Source organism: Carettochelys insculpta, chromosome 4, assembly GCF_033958435.1.
Source record: "Carettochelys insculpta isolate YL-2023 chromosome 4, ASM3395843v1, whole genome shotgun sequence".
NCBI classification, from domain to species: Eukaryota; Metazoa; Chordata; order Testudines; family Carettochelyidae; genus Carettochelys; species Carettochelys insculpta.
In genome coordinates this window covers 127,988,928-128,006,094 of record NC_134140.1, presented here as the reverse complement: position 1 = coordinate 128,006,094, position 17,167 = coordinate 127,988,928, and the positions used below count along the sequence as shown (strand labels likewise).

Below are 17,167 nucleotides of genomic sequence, written 5' to 3'. Positions count from 1 at the left end.
TTTTTTCAGTCATTTTCGCTGAGAAATGAGTATAAAGGTTCAAAAACTGATGCCACAATCCAAAAATATGAGGCAATTTAGTAGGGTGACCATATCTCCCTGTCCCAAATACGGGACAGGAAGATATGGGGGTTGTGGGGGTGGCTCCCCAACTACGGCCGCCAAAGACTGCCGCCCCAGTGGACCTCCCCAGCTGCCCCATGCCTCAGGGGGCCAGGAAGGAAGTGGCAGCGGTACCGGTGTCCCACCCCAGCTGCAGGACAGTGCGGTGAGGGTCCCGGCTCCCCAGGGCACTGGTGGGGGCTGGGAACTCAGGCTTGGGTCCCAGATTGGGCCTGACCTGCAGAGGAGCAAACCTGCAGAGTGAGGGGCCAGGAACCAAACTGGGAATTACCAACTGCTGCCTCCTGGGTCAGGTTAGGGCTTGAGCAGCTGAGTGCCCCCGCCCCCACAGGGTGCTGAACCTAGGGGTGCTGGGGGCTTGAGGCAGGCCCCATCCTGCCCAGGGTTACAGGCTGGTTCAGTGGCACTCAGCACCACCCCTGCCAATCTGCCCCGAGCTGGGCTGCCCTGGTTGCTCCCCCACCCCACGGTCCCCTCCGTCTGACCAGCCTGAGCCACAGATGTGGGGGATGTGGGCAGGGGGCTGCCACGCAGCATGGCCAGAGCGCAGCAGGGAGCGGGCTGTGGGCAGCTGCTCCCTGGGGGCTGGGAGAAGCCAAGGGACCCCAGCCAGGTGAGGGTCGCTCGCTGCACGCTCCAGGGGCTGGACCCTGCGGGGTGCTTGGACCACACGGGCGGGGTGGGGGAACACCATTGCTCCCAGGAAGCTGACGGCAGTGCTGCCGTGCCCAGGAGGAGCAGTCCTGCGGCAGAGGTTGGGGTGGGCACTGGAACCTTCGCAGAACCTGGATGCCACTGAGTGCAGTGCACAGGCACAGAGCACCCCCGGGTCCTGCCCCAACAGCCCAGTCCAGAGCTCCACTACTTCTGCCTGTGCTGTCTCACCGCCCAGCCCGTGGGCTTTGGGGTCCGGGTGCCCCCCTGTCCCCTGGGAGCCTGGCAGATTGGCAAGGCGCTGCTCCCAGGGTGGGGCTGGGGGCTGCCTATGCGGGCTGGGCTGGGCATGTCACACCCAGCAGCTGCCCCTGTGGCAAAGGCCCCGGCCTGGCAGGGTGCACGTGCAGGGCCCCGGGAGACCTGGGCCCAGCTGCACATCCTGAAGGCTACCCTGGGACCCCAGGTAAGCGTGTGGCCCTGGCTCCAAGGCAGGCTGGGCACTGGTGTCCCCAAGCAGCTCGCAGGGCTGCCAGGCAGCTCAGAGCCACAGAAAGCAACCACGGCTCCCTGGCCCCGCGGGCTGGTGCTGTGCAGTGCCCGGAACCCTCTGCCTCTCTTGCCAGAGCTGCACAGCTGGACTTCCGGCTTCCCCGCACCTCTGGGAGCCAAAAAGGAGGAGGCAGCCACCCCACCCCCCACCTACACTCCCACATAACTCTTCCTTTCCAGCCCTGCTGGCTTCCTCTGATGTGGCCGCAGAGCACGTGAGTATGTGCTCTCCAGCCAGCAGCTGCACTTGCGTGCCACTAGGGGCCCAAATATGGGGCAATTAGCCCCTTTGTTGAAATAAGTCAGGAAACCTTGCTGGTGCCTGAAATACAGGGCTGTCCCGCTCACTACGGGATGGATGGTCACCCTACAATTTAGAAAACTTTAATTTTAAAAAGGGGGTTAGCAGAAAATCCAGAGGCCAAAATTCTGGAATTGGAAGCAGAATACGGCAGAAAGCCAAAGAAAAGGAGAATGCAATGGGAGGCTCGGAGAGTGACAGAGTGAACATGCACAGCAATTCATTGAAACAAACTTAACTGTTCTCCCAATGGCTTGAAGAACATTAGAAACTCAGACAGGCTTATTGTCCTACTACAGCTTCATTTATCAGTGATCATAAAACTAGAATAGTTTCCTCCTACTTGTATAGTGACTGTCCTGACTTTAACTGTCTCTACTCTATAAAGAATTCACAGGAAAGAATATAATTTACACACTCCTGATTAGATAAACATCATACAGAATACAATCATGTACAACAGTTCTTCAGGTTCCTTATGTGACTGATTATACAAGTGACACTAGAGGGAGAGTTGGCATACTAGCCTCCCAAATCCCAATCATGAAATTATGTAACTCATACACAGCGCTAAAGAGCAGCAAGATAATGAAGTATTATGCTCCACATTAGGAAAAGGGTGTACGTACGAAACCAATGATCTGTGATGTACACTCATTTTACTATTATCTGTGCAAGGCGCCATTCATCTGAGGAAGCGGGTTTTACCCACGAAAGCTCATGACCTAATAAATGGGCTAGTCTGTAAGGTGCTGCAGGACTGCTTGTTATTTGTGAAGCTACAGCCTAACCCGGTTACCCCTCTGACACTAGGAGCACTGTTTGTTTTCAGTTTAAGATTTCTTCACTCTAGGGCTAGGGACTATTTAGAGCAGTTAAGGAAAGTCCTGGGTTTAAACAAAAATTCTTGCGAAGTAGGTGTGAAGGTTGAAAAGAGGGGAAGGTGGGATGCTAGCCTTGCTTAGCTCTAGGGTTTGAGTTAAGCATGGGAATAGGCAACAGGCGAAGGATCATCTGATGACAACCTGTTCTGTTTACTCCCTCTGGGGTTCCAGGCACTGGTCACTGTTGGAAGAGTGGATGGGCTAGATGGACCTTTGATCTGACCTAGTGTGGTCATTCTTACGTTTGGGACCCTTGACTGCAATCTTCATAATTTCAAATGTTTGTGTTTATTTTAATGTTAACCTTAGCTCTGAATTTCCTCAGTTTCGGTTGGAAAAGAACTGGTGATGAGGAATGTACCCCAGGTAACCAGTGAAAGAATTAACTGTCGTGGAGAGTTCAATTAGGGCACCTGATTGCACCTGGATGGTATGCCTGACCCAATCAAAGATGAATCCCAGTAAAAGAAAAGACTGGCAGGGTCATGGAGAAAGCCAACATACAGAGCTATCCCTGGGATCGTCTCCTGAGCGGAGGTCAATGAGCGGCAAGAAGCAGCTACTGAGGTGGAGTAAGCTGATAAAAGGGAAGAATTGGAACTTCTGGAGAGAGATCCTGGAGAGATGCGCAAATGAGGTCTACAGCAGGGGAAACCTGAGATGTGAAATAAGACCTTGAGGAGGGCAGAAGTTTAAGTTTGCTCTTCTAGTTTGGGGTTTGTGGGGAAATCCAGGGAAGAGCTTTGTGAGTCCTGGCCCCTGAAAAAAGGGTGATACTAGAGAAGCTGAAGGCCTGAAAAAGGCCATGGAAGGCGGATGTCCAGGAAAGCAACAGCATGGTGTCTGAAGGGGCAAGTGTTGGTTACTGGCTGTAAGGGCCCAGTGTAATGGTAAGTTCTGGGTTCCCCTGCCTCTCACTGGGGAAGATAGCGTGAAACCCGTGGCACGGAGTTATGGCTGACTGAAAGCCCTGGATGAAGGCTTGTAGGGATCACGGGGACCAGAGCTGGGGCCCAAAGTAAGGACTGGGCCTATTACTTGTGAGACTTCTTGTTATCCTAGAAGGAGTAGCACTAAATGCGCCCTGACGGGTGGGCTGAGTTGTCAGAAGAGGCAGACCACTTCCTGACAGGAGCTGGTGCTGCCAGGAGAGAAGAGGAATCTGCTCTGTCACGTCCAGCTGCAACGGGTATGCCTGCATTGAGTGTGATCTTTGCCAGACCTTTCTGAGGATTTCTGAGGCAATATCATTCACCTTATAATAAGACTCAATCTCAGTTATAAAGAGGTGGCCAGATTTCTACAATAAACAAGGTGCAAACAACAGTAACAAAAGCTCTTTAAAGATGGTTTATTCCACGCATGCAATTGCTAAACAAACTGATTACTGAAATAGAACCCCCTATAAATTGTTCTTCAGTGGTTTATCAGTATCTTAAATTCCTACCATCAGTTGCTGAAGCTGATCATCCAGGTTTCCAGATTCTTGACTGTACTGATCCCGTTCAGTTTGAGCCTCTGCTATCTCAGACTGAGCCAGGTGCAACTGCTTTTCCAGATCTTCTATCTAAAGTATGCACACAAATCAAAAACACATTATATCTGCTGCGCATTATCTTATGGGACAGCTTTACTCTGAGAAGTGACTATGTATAAAAGGTGCTCTCTTACTCAGCAGATCTCAGGTATGCAGAGATATAGCTGGTTGCTTTCTTAATTAAAATGAAGCTTCACTATTTTTTTTCTTATTAGTCCTGGAGTGCCAAAACAGCTAGAGGAGCTGTGGATTATATTGGATTCTAGTATTCCCACTCAAATCTAATCAAGGGAATTGTTAGCTATAGTCTAAATGCTGGTGATGTATGAGCTAGAGAACACAATTACCTTCACTTGAAGATTCCCGTTGAGAATGCAGGGTTGGCAGTTAGGTTAACTAAGCATTTTACTTGAAAACTGAGCACATTTGATAAAGAGTCACTGGCTACGTCTACACGTGCAGCCAACATCGAAATAGTCTATTTCGATGAATAACGTCTACACGTCCTCCAGGGCCGGCAACGTCGATGTTCAACTTCGACGTTGCTCAGCCCAACATCGAAATAGGTGCAGCGAGGGAACGTCTACACGTCAAAGTAGCACACATCGAAATAGGGATGCCAGGCACAGCTGCAGACAGGGTCACAGGGCGGACTCAACAGCAAGCCGCTCCCTTAAAGGGCCCCTCCCAGACACAGTTGCACTAAACAACACAAGATACACAGAGCTGACAACTGGTTGCAGACCCTGTGCCTGCAGCATAGATCCCCAGCTGCCGCAGAAGCAGCCAGAAGCCCTGGGCTAAGGGCTGCTGCCCACGATGACCATAGAGCCCCGCAGGGGCTGGAGAGAGAGCATCTCTCAACCCCCCAGCTGATGGCCGCCATGGAGGACCCGGCAATTTCGACGTTGCGGGACGCGGATCGTCTACACGGTCCCTACTTCGACGTTGAACGTCGAAGTAGGGCGCTATTCCTATCTCCTCATGAGGTTAGCGACTTCGACGTCTCGCCGCCTAACGTCGAAGTTAACTTCGAAATAGCGCCCGACGCATGTAGACGCGACGGGCGCTATTTCGAAGTTGGTGCCGCTACTTCGAAGTAGCGTGCACGTGTAGACGCAGCCACTGTGTGATAATAATAGCACATGCTCTAGTTAGTAATATAGAGTAGTACTATATCTGCACAGCTGGGTTATTCAGGTTCCCTGTTCTTCAGACCAGTGGAAACTGGGACCATCATACCAATGATGCTACCACTATCCAACTGGAGAGCACACTGCAGTGATCTCCTTGACCACTCTTATTCCAGAGTGTGGGAGAGGCAAGATTTGCTCTCCTTGTTACTGAGCTGCAATTCTGATTTTAAGACCTCCAGTGCTCTCTGATTAGGAAGAAGGTTAGAGCTAGGGTGGGGCCCCTGATAACACCTCTGCTTTCTAAAAGTGCAACATTATAGAACCACTCCTAGGCCTTTTGTTTGCTGTTTCCTTCCCATGTGGAGGAGCACCAGGTGCTAATCAATACGTAAGGAGGACGTCACCCAGTCCCTGATCTGACCTCTCTCTCTCCTCTGTGAGAATCCAAGCCATTGAAGAGGCCTGTGTAAGCCTCAGAGATGAGGGAAGGTAGAATTAAAATGGCTGGTCCCTAGCCCCCTTATGTCCTTGTGGGGCAGATCTGTTAATGGAGAAAGCCCTTCACGAACAGATCTCCGTAGGACAATCTGAGCCAGGATTTGGCAGAGTCTGGAGAGTTCCTTCCCAAACACAGGGTGGGAGAAATGGCTCTACTACCCAGAGTCCTCTAAAAGTGCCTGTCTACCTTGGTCATATTCACTTTATTCTTCAAGGTAAAGAGGGATCCCTCAGACAAGCCCTGGCCTGAGAGAAAGGCTCTGCGTGTCTGTAGCAACAGCTGATGAAGTCACTAATACCTACAAACAGCAGGGAGCTGTATTCCTTCACCAGGAATATATTGTCAAATCTATGTGCAAATGAAGGGTCTAGCTCTATCTGGAGGTGATCACTGTTCTCTAATGTGATACAGCTGGTGACAGTGTAGGAGACCTATAGAAAAAAAATTTAAACAATGTTGGGGATCAGCTCACACATGCTGATAAACAGACATTTAAAATATAGGTGGGTGCATATCCTTACATACTTAAATTAATATTAAAGAATTTAAAGAAGTGGCCTGATTTTTCAGAAGGGCTGAAGGTACTCTAAAGTTATAACTCACAGTAACTTCACTTGGGGTGGGGGGAACCAGACGCTTATCAGACCCTCAAATTTGAAAATTTCAGGTACTTTTCAGTTTACTAAGGTTTTTTCCTAGTGGAGAGGCTTGAGAGCACTGCCTGAACACACGGGCTGTGTCTACACTTGCATTCCTCTTGCGAAAGAGGAATGCAAATGAGGGAAGTCAAAAATGCAAATGATGCACTGATTTACATATCTCATGCTTCATTTGCATAATCTCTTTTCGGAAGAGATTCTTTCAAAAGAAAAAAAGCAGTGTAGACGTGGCTCTTTCTGAAATAAACCCCGTCTTCGAAAGAACCCTTCTTCCTATTTTCTTTTGAAAAAGCCCATCTACACTGCTTTTTTTCTTTAGAAAGAATCCCTTCTGAAAAGAGATTATGCAAATGAAGCATGAGATATGTAAATCAGTGCATCATTTGCATTTTTGATTTCCCTCATTTGTATTCCTCTTTTGAGAGAGGACTGCGAGTGTAGACATAGCCATGAAGTTATAGAAGCCTTATTTAGATACCAGACATTATAAACCCCTACTCATGCATGGCACTAACTCTACAGCCGAGACCCCAGTGAGATCAGATGCTCTCCAATTTTTAACTTGTCTCTCATTGAAGACTATTGTTTATACAGTATATTGTACTTCCAGTTTGGAAGTCATCCTGTATGTTTGTAGACCAAAGAACAGTTCATTCTGGAGGTATCCAAAAGTGAGGTTTCCTGGAGTTAGTAACTTTCAGAATATTGCACATAAAATGTTGGGTGTCTATTTCTGAATCTTTTGTTAATAACTCTGAAAGGGAAAAGTGTCCAAAACTGTTCCCTGTGGTCATAGACATATGAGTGGCATCTTCTAGACAAACATCTGTCAGGGATGATCTAGTGTTGGTGCCAGGCGATTAGCAAGACAAAGTGGAAGAGGTAATATCTCTTATTGGACCAAATTCTACTGGTGAGGGAGACAAGTTTCGAGCTTACACAGTGCTCTTTTCAGGTCTGGGAAATGTACAGAGTGTCACAGGGTGGAACAGATTGTTTAACATAAGTTGTTAACAGATATTTCAAGGGGTGATTCCAGGGGAAATAGCTCATTAATATCTCTCTCCAGTCCTGGGGGGTGGATAGGAAATATGACTATACTACCCTACTTGTCACCTGATGGAGCATCATCAAAAAAATTACAACCCTGAAAGAAATCTACCCATTTCTGGCTTTCAAACAACCTCTCCCCACAAGTATCAGAGGGGTAGCCATGTTAGTCTGTATCCGCAAAAACAACGAGGAGTCCTGCGGCAATTTATAGATTAACAGATATTTTGGAGCACAAGCTTTCGTGGGCAAAGACCTGCTTTGTCAGACACAATGTAGTGGAGATTCCAGAGGGGTACCAAGCTCGTCATCAGAAGCAAGCTCCCCACAGACCAGGACTCACAGACTCAAAGTGGCACACTTGTCAAGACTCGGGGGTCCTACATTTGTGGGTGTACCTGAACCAGTACAATAAATGCCCCAATAATGATTTTGTGGGAGAAGCAAGGCAATCATTTTGCTCTCAAATGAACTCATGCATAAAATCATAACCAACAAAAATACTGTCTACGTCACTTACGGGTGAACACTTTTCATAAAGCAAACGCTCTACACCTGACCTGTCATTTCTTGTCCTCAAAGGAAACCTGCACAACACCTTCAAAAGATGAGCCTTGGAGTTTAAATTCATAACTTTGCTAAATGCTAAAAATGAAGGACTGAATAGCGACTCTGGATTTATGGTTTAGTATAACAATCTCCATCCCAAGCTCTTTTCCATTCCATTTCCCCTCTGTCACCTGTCACCTCCCTGCCCCATCACTGAAAACTGGCCACTTCATCTTGAATCAGAGAGGTAGCCGTGTTAGTCCGTATCTGCAAAATCTACTAGAAGTCCAGTGGCACCTTATAGAGTAACAGATTTGTTAGTCTGTAAGGTGTCACAGGACTTCTCGTTGTTTTCACCTTGGATGGTTCTTGAAATCTGTTCACCACTTTTTACTCCTGGGGGAACTCTGTGCCATTGAACCAAACTGCAAACCCTGTATATAAATAATGGAAACCAGTTCAAGCAGAGGGGTTTGGTGGCACGTATGCTTAAATATGGTGTAGACAATGCAGTAGTTTAGTAAGAAAAACAGTACCTGGATACAAGACTAATGCTCTATCTCATCAGCCGTTTCTCTAAAACGACACTTTTTCACTGGAGATATTTAAGAATAGGTTAGATAGATATCTATCAGGGAAGGTTTAGATAGTACTTGGTCCTGCCATTGGAGCAGGGGGCTGGATTCGATGGCCTCTCGAGGTCCCTTCCAGTCCTAGTATTCTATGATTCTATGATTCAAATGAGTGTGATTATATTTTTTCTGAACTATACAGTGTGTTTCAGCTAGAGCTAGTAACACTGAAGGCCACACACACCTTGTCTTCATACATCCTTCTAGCTTCCCGCAATTCCGAACGCAGCTGAGAAACAGTGGATTCCAGTTGACTGACCTGACGCATGTACATTGAATTCTGGTTTCGTGTTTGTTCTCTGAGGAAAATTTTGAAAGGAAAAAAAAATTGTGAGTGCTGCCAAAGCAATGGTACATAAACAGCTGTGCTAAAGATACAATCCCTAGACTTCACGGTATTAAGTTTAGTTATAGTCTGAAATGCGACAATATAAAACTGGTACCTTCATACTCCACAGATCTGCTCCCTGTGTATTCAAAGTTGATTCATTTATGGGCAAAAATAAGGTGCTGCCATTTTTATTTCTGTTTACAGTTTTGGCTAAAGTATCATCAACACGTTAACTAAGTTTTAATTGGGGAGCCAGATTTTTTCTTTAGTTGCACCTACACGAGTGGAACTCTGGGCAGAATTCAGCTCACAGAACTTCCATCATGAGTGATTATTTTCAAGTCACACACAACACAGTTTGGCTTCCAGCCCCCAGCTTGAGTTTGCAGGACTGGCAGATAGAAAACTCATATGTTAAGGTAATGGCAAAAACAATGCAAAGTCCTGGGGCACCTTATAGGCTAATGGATATTTTGGAGCATAAGCTTTCAGATGGCACCTGATGAAGCTGGTCTTTGCCCATGAAAGCTTATGCTCCAAAATATCTGTTAGTCTATAAGGTGCCACGGGACTTCACATTGTTTTTGCGGATACAGACTAACACAGCTACCCCTCTGATACATATTCTGAGGTATAAACTGAGCACATCTGACCTGCAAATCATCGTGAGACCATGAACAGGGAGCCATCATACTATTTTTCTGTCACTCAGTTATCAGCAATGCCAAAATTGGCCACATACGTGACTTTTCCACATGATCTTTTGTAAGATTCATTTATTTCTGCCAGGAAACATCACCAGAATTCACCAATTTTTGTTTATGAACCAGGTGACAACATGTGTATCATTGGGAATGAATTTTGGAACAGAGTCATCCCAACTCTTGATGGGTAAGGAATCCAGACATAGCTTTTCAATTCTGAACAGACCCATTTCTGTTTAATTTAAATACGGCTGGTGCAAAGTGTTTTCCTGCTCTGTGAGTGGTACAGAGGGGGAGCAGGGCCATGGGCCCACATCTTCCTAACCACTTTTTGGAGTCCTGCTTCCCAAGATGAGCGGGAAAGAAGCAGTCTCTGTGGTACCAAGAGAGTGCAGGGAATGCTATTGTGAGCATCCCTCAGGCTTCTTGCCCCCAGAATTGTTCACTCCTTCAGTGCAATACTGTGCACTGTCGCAAGGGTTCCTCTTAACTTAGGACTCAGAGATTTGCTCAAAGTCACAAAAAAGAAATGTATTTCAAGTGTGAAAAGAGCCCAGGGCTGACTCTCCTCTCACCTCCACCAGAGTACCGCCAATGACTTCATCCAACTTTGCTTCTGCCTGAGAGTCAGTTCCCATGTCTTCCTCTGTCTTAACTCTCAGAGTTTTGCCTTAAGCACAAGGCTATGTTCCCTTCCAGCCACTTAGTCCTGTTTCTAGATTTCTCCTCCCATTATTTCTGAAGTCGTTGATGAACTCTGAAGTAAAGTTACTAAGGCTTGGTCTATACTAGGGAGTGAAGTCAATTTCAGATACACAATTTGTACCAATTGCGTAGCTGGAATCAACCTGTCTGCAATCAACTTGCCTGGCTGTCTACACAGAGGGAGTTTCTCCCATCAACCTCCCTTACTCCTTGTGATATTTAGGAGCACAGAGGTCGACTCCCAATCCCAGATAGTTTGATTTTGCACGTCTCTACCAGGTGCGCAAAATTGAGCTCCGGAAGATCTTCCTGGTAATGTAGACATACCCTGAGAAATCTTAGCATGCTAGCGGAGAGAGATCTCTCTAGAATCAAGGTTAATTTTAATGTGTTCTACACTATAACTGAGAAACATACTGAATGATCTCCATTTGGCTTTGGATACTACTTGCATGGCTGCGTGCGCTGTTTGTTTTATCAGTCAGTGCTGCCACCTCCTGTTCATGATCATTTATTAGTTGCTCAATCCTTTCAAAAAAAGAATGAATACTGGTTACAATTCTAGACAAGGTAAGTAATTTTCTCACTGCATGAACAATACAGAGAAGAATATTTCTCAGTAGTCACAAGTTTAAAGATTTCAGGAACACATCACTAATGTAATTAATTGTATAAAACTAATCCGCAGTTTATTTTGATGATGCTGAACTGCTATAACTAGTAATTCAATTAGAAGGCGTGAGACATTACAGTTTATTGAAGCAAAGAAGGCCAAACTCTGAACAAAAAATCTAAGGAAGAGATGTGGGGGAAAACCAGGAAAACAAAAGATGACAAATAAAAGTCAAGTCACCCATGTACCAGACAAGCTGTAATACAATCTGCACTGGCGACATAAACAGCAAGTTCATTTGCTTGTTTTATTAAGAGAGCGAGGAACAGCCTTGATTAGAGAAAAAAAGCAAAAAGCACTGTAAGGATTTTTTTTCCAGGGTTACTTAAAAATATCTCTGGTCATTTCTATTTTCCATTGTACTTTCAAAAGCTACTGATTTTATCCTAACCAACTTTAACAATCGTGCTACTCTCCACATAACAATGATTTATATAGTTTTAGTTCTACTCATTAACAAACATGGCTATATTAGGAAAATATTAACATGACATGGGAAAGAACTCAGAAGTCAGAAAATCCTACAACTATAATCCAATGGAAATGGTTTTGCTCAGATGCTTTCAAAACATTGACCTCTCAGCAGAGATCATGTCTGGAAATTGTTAAATGTCAGGAAGTTATGGGCATTAAAAACACAAGGCTAGAATTAAAACATAAACCCCCAATAATAGTGATGGTTACATCTATTACAGTATCAGCGTCTGGTAAAAAAATTAATTCATCCTGGCCATGTGATTATGTGTCGCTGCCTGAACTATATTAGTGACTAACTAAAGAAAAGTTACCTATCTTGATGTTGTTGAAGCAGAAGTTCTGTTTTGACCTGTGATTCTTTTTTCAGCGATTCAAGTTGTTCCTCCAGCTGTTGTAAGTAAATTACAGTGTTGTTTATAGTGAGTAATCACTCTTACCCACTAGTAAGTGAAAAACACAGCCTAATCAATTATTAGTAGTTTGAGAAACCAAGTCTAACTTCTAGAACAGATTGCACAGTGAAAATTTACACAAGCAAGGTTAAATCTGGCAGTAAGCTATAGAGCTGAGTTGAGAACAGTACAGAGACACACGACCCCCGTGTCAGCTCAGCCAACGTTTTCCTCCTTCATGATGTTATTGCCTTTCTTCCTTTGTGCCTGGCCCAGTGCCAGTGGGCATTATGGTCACAGTTGGATTCCTGCCTTCCCCTTTTTCAGGGGCTAGCGTACACAGCAGTGTTAGTTCTGAAGTCTTTGCACTGCCTGAGCTCAAAACTCCCGTTGTACGTGGCCACTGAATGGACATACTGGGGGCATGAAGCTCTTTTTATCGTTGCTGTCTGTGTTGTAACACAAGGTAAGAACGCCCATTTTTCTTAGTGAACTGTCCTGACTAGAATTTTACCTGAAATAAAAGCATTTGTACTGTTTACCCAAGCTAACGTGTGGAGTTAAAATTATGAGGAACCTTGGGGTTCACCTTGAGTGCTAACATTATTATTTGTATTACCAAAGTGTCTACCATAGTTATCATCCTCTCCTCTTTTGTGAGCAATGGAATACACACTGGTGTCTAGCAGTCCCAGTCAGGGACCATGGCCACTGTGCTGGGTGCTCTACAGATAGACTAAAGATGGTCCCTGCTTACTTGTGTGAAATGTACACAATTTCTCATCATCTTCACTAGGGCTTCACCTTGACTTAGCTGATCATTTTAGAACACACCTCTTTTGTCCTAATGGAGCCAGAGCCAGAGCCAGAGCCAGAGCCAGAGCCAGAGCCAGAGCCAGAGCCAGAGCCAGAGCCAGGACTTGCTTGTCCACCAACCAAGGCACAGTCTGACCCTAAGCCAACTACATGTTCTGGAGAAGCTACGGCTGCACAGCTGCCCAGCACAGCTGGGGAGAGGTGCAACCCTTTGGTAGGAGTCAGCAGCCATAATAGGGGTGGCAATGGGCAGCTGTGATGCAGGGCAGGGAGCAGTGGCCACAAGGGAGGCTGGGCTCTGGTGGGCATGGAAGGAGCAAGGCGGGGGCTTGCTTCTCCAAACCAGCCGTTCACCCACTACCTATGGAAGATGAGGGCCCTGGACAGACCACAGGAGCTCAGCACTGGACAGAATCTGGCCATTATATTGATTTCTATTAATTAATATTGTTGCTGTTTGGCCAATATTTGAGGTGTCACTGCGCTGTTTCCATTAGGAGGGGAAATTGATGATGGAACCAGGTGTTTTTTGATACCATTAACAAAGAATGTATACAAATACCTGTTTCCCTGAACATAGGAGGAGCAAACAACAGCAGCCACTTTCCTTGTTCACAGTTTCCAAGCCTAGTTTCGAGCAAGCCCTTTGCCCCAAGGAGCTGTCTCTGCTCCCTTTCAGGGCCATCCTCATGACTCCTTTTCTCAGTGGCTTTTTACTGGCTTTTTATGCCTTTCTCCCTCTGAGGGCCACAGACGCCCACCCCACCACCCAGTCAGCACCTGGATTTGCAGTCAGTGCCCATGGGATTTCTTCTGCCCACATGGCTTTGTTTCTGCTCAGGCCTTGCCATACTGGCTAGAGCTTTGGGTAGTGGCAGCTATTATTTTAGCTACTGCTACACAAAGAGCTTCGGCTGCTCCTTCGTTTAATCTGAATAAAGAGTGCTTAATGCACCCAACGCCTTGGCCTAGATCTGGGACAAATGGTAAATATAAACACTGTCTTCCAGGATAAAAATCTTATCATCATAAACTTCTAATGCTGAAGCTACCATACACCAATGTAATGGTTGTAAATTTTAGCTTTCAAACCTGTTTAGAAGATACTAAAAATCGATTCATCTTAGGAGCCAGGAACTGCTGAAATCACAAGCCCTTGTACCTTTGTATGAAGACAAACCGATATATTGAGCTAAAATAGCTTCCTGAGAGCTCCCAAGCGGGTGGAGAGAACTGGGCCACCACTACATGGATTCTCTGGAGTTCTTGGCTGCAGGAGGCGGGAGCGGTGTGCTTGGGGATCATGCTGCACTCTGAAGCAGCTTTTGTGAATTGGGTCCATAGCTGTTTTGATGCAGGGGCAAGGATTCTTCAGCCTACCCTGCTCATCTGCACAGTGCACAGCTCAGTCACGTGGAAGCTTACACCACAACTGGTGGGAAAAGTAGTGTTCTCCCCACTCACCGGGAAAATCCTCCCTTTGAGGTATGACACCTCTGAGTCGAGATCTCGCAGGACTTTGCGAAAAGCTGTGCCTAGGTTGCAAATATGGAGACCACTGACGTTCTCATGCTCATACACCCTCTTTCCTGTGCTGTCTTCGTAGTCCATTAGGATGCCCCGAAGCTCATGGAGCACTTCTTCATGGCCATGTACCATCTTCTTCAGATGCTCAGTTTGGCTATTGGCCTCCCTCAGCATCTCCTCCTGAAGGTGATTGGCTGTTTCCAATTCATGAACTGTAGCCTGTAACTGTATTTTGGTGTCCTCCTGGCTCTGGGATTCTCTTCGTCTATATTTCAGAAAGGAAGACATCCAAGAAATATTGAAAGTGACATAAGTACAATGTTATTCTGTCTGATGTGGGATTTTCTGTAATCACTGTTTCTGCCAATAACGGAATTGGGTATATTTTCTGAAACTACAGGCCAGACCTTGCACTCTGCTATGATCACTGCTGCCCAAGGATCCTTCCAGGATAACCCAACATGCACCTAGGGTCCTTTTCTGCTTCACAAGCCCATGTAGTAGCTATGTATGCATGTACACGACATTGGACTAATCTTTGACGTAAGCATGCATACCTGATATCCACAAGAGCATCTCTCTCCATTTGCACCTCCTGGAGTTTAGTCTGCAAATCAATGATTGTCTGCCTTAAATTGAATTTCTGTTGTTCATGCAGTTCAGTGTTCTGGAAAAGCAAAATAATCAAATTTTTGAGTACTTGACCAAAAATAACTGTGGTTAAGATCAATGTGGAGATTCATAAGAAGATACATTTTTAAAGTGTTTTTGGGTACCCAGCTAGTTGCTTCATGCTGTGATATAGGTGTTTGGGGGCATTACTTGAGGACACATGGCAAGAGAACGGCCGTTGTCAGGTACCCTAGGAACTTTCGCAGCTGAGAATAGACAAGAGGCTGCTCTACACATGCTGGTGCCAACTGTCATCTGGCTTATCCAGGAATCCAGTATGTATGAAAGCAATGCCAGATACACCCATGAATCTGTCTCAAAGTCTTCAACTCACATCATTTAGCCTCTTCTGCAGATCTCTGACTTGCTGTGAGTACTCTTCCAAGATGCTTTCAATGTGCTCCTTTCCAGGATAACCAGTACTTCTCCTCTGGGTTTCAACGTCCACTTCATATTTAGAATACAAGACAGTTTTGGGCGGACTATTGCCAGCACTAGCAGAGGTAGAGGTTTCCATCACTGTGCTGCGAATGGAAGATGCTAATACATTCTGATTGCCGAAAGTTGGGCTAACGGAACCTGAGAGTAGCAAACATATATTTAAAATGGAATCCTTATGTAAAAATAATGATTTGCTTATGTGCAAACTGAGAGCCAAATGAGCTTTCTGCCCACTCACTTCAAAACAGTGAAGAGACAAGCCCATGCCATTTAGAAGCCAGATTTTCCTAAGAATTATACAGGCCCCCTCCATTCCTGCAGTGTTTCTTGTCATGTACACCAGTGCAGAGTGAGTGCAGAGTGAGTGTGAGACACTGCAAGATCAGAATGGTAGCATTTCAAACCCACTACGCTCTCACTTTGCTCTGATGAAAATGAAGCCACAATATACAGGGGAATTCAGGCCCTGTGGTCTCTGTCCTTGGATGACAGGATGATCACCCCCACGGAGAGGAATACATTTATGGAATACAGCTCATGGTAGCACCTATGCATCCACCCTTTTAGTCAGAGAATGGAAATGGCCAGGGCATCCTCACATCCCAGCGACCCTTGGGTAGTTTATCAGCATGTTGGGACCATCAGTAGTCTGGTAGGTGCACTGATTTACACTGTGGGGCCCCAGTGTTCAGCAGTCTAGGGATGAGGAGAGTACAAAACCAGATTAAAACCAGCTTTGCACAGATGTCCAACCCCCATCCATTACCATAACACATCTGAACCCCTTTGTTAATTCACAGGAAATACATTAAAATAAGATTAGAAAAGGGAGAGAGAAGAAACAGAAAATGTTATAATGCCATTATATAACTCCCTAATATGCCCATACCACGAATACCACAGATGGTTCTGGTCACCCCATCTCCAAAACGATCGATTAGAATAGGAGAAAGTACATGGATGGGTGACAAAATGATTAGTGGTATGGAACAGCTTCCATATGAGGAGAGATTAAAACGACTGGGAATTGTTCATCTTAGACAAGAGACAACTAAGGGCAGGGCAGGGCTGAGGCGGGGGAGGAGGGGAGTGTAAAGAGAGGTCTGCAAAATCATGAATGATGTGGAGAAAGTGAACAAGGAAGTTTTATTTACCTCTTCATGTAACACAGGAACCAGGGGTCACCCAGTTAAATTAATAAGTAGGCTTAAAACAAACATAAGGACTTAGAAAGCAATAATGCACAGTCAACCTATGGAATTCATTGTAAGGGATCTTGAGAAGACCAAAATTAAAACTGGGTTCAAAAAAGAATTACATAAGTTGACGGAAGATAGGTCTATCTCTGGCTATTAGCTGAGATGAGCAGGGATGCAACCCTTGCTCTGGAGATCCCTGACCTCTGACTGAATAGAGGCCATAACTGGATGACAGGTGATGAACTACTCAATAATTGACCAGTTCTGTTCTTTCCCTCTTAAACATCTGGCTCTGGCCACTGTTGGAAGACAAGATACTGGCCTAAATGGACCATTGGCCTGACCCAAAATAGCCATTCTTTTGTAGTTATTTTTGTACACTGTTCAGAATTCAAGACATCAGTTTTGAAACAGCAGGAGAATATTTGCTAAGGTTAGAGCCACACTACAGCAGAAGATTGATCCTCTGAGGCTCGATCTTTCAGGGCTTCATTTTGCACATGCAAGAAATAACAGTCTCAGGGGTCAATGTTGACCCCCTGTACTCTGCGCGAGAGGCAAGGAATAAGGAAGGTTGATGGGAAAAACACTCCCATTGACCTTCCTCCGTGTGGACAGACATGGAAGTCAACTGCAGATAATTCAATTTTAGCT

The 17,167-nt window shown here is 45.6% G+C and overlaps 1 protein-coding gene across 1 annotated transcript in view; it reads right to left on the bottom strand.

The window, feature by feature from the left end:
- Positions 1-15,313, bottom strand: part of CCDC158 (coiled-coil domain containing 158) — a 54,010-nt gene extending 38,697 nt beyond the window's left edge. Inside the window, exons 1-7 of the mRNA XM_074992029.1 lie at positions 15,208-15,313; positions 14,759-14,868; positions 14,139-14,466; positions 11,778-11,854; positions 10,734-10,844; positions 8,761-8,875; positions 3,962-4,081 (exon numbers count right to left, since the gene is read on the bottom strand). Coding sequence (XP_074848130.1) covers positions 3,962-4,081; positions 8,761-8,875; positions 10,734-10,844; positions 11,778-11,854; positions 14,139-14,466; positions 14,759-14,787 — 780 coding nt within the window. The 5' untranslated portion in view covers positions 14,788-14,868; positions 15,208-15,313. The remainder of the gene's footprint in view (positions 1-3,961; positions 4,082-8,760; positions 8,876-10,733; positions 10,845-11,777; positions 11,855-14,138; positions 14,467-14,758; positions 14,869-15,207) is intronic.
- Positions 15,314-17,167: the final 1,854 nt, after the last annotated feature.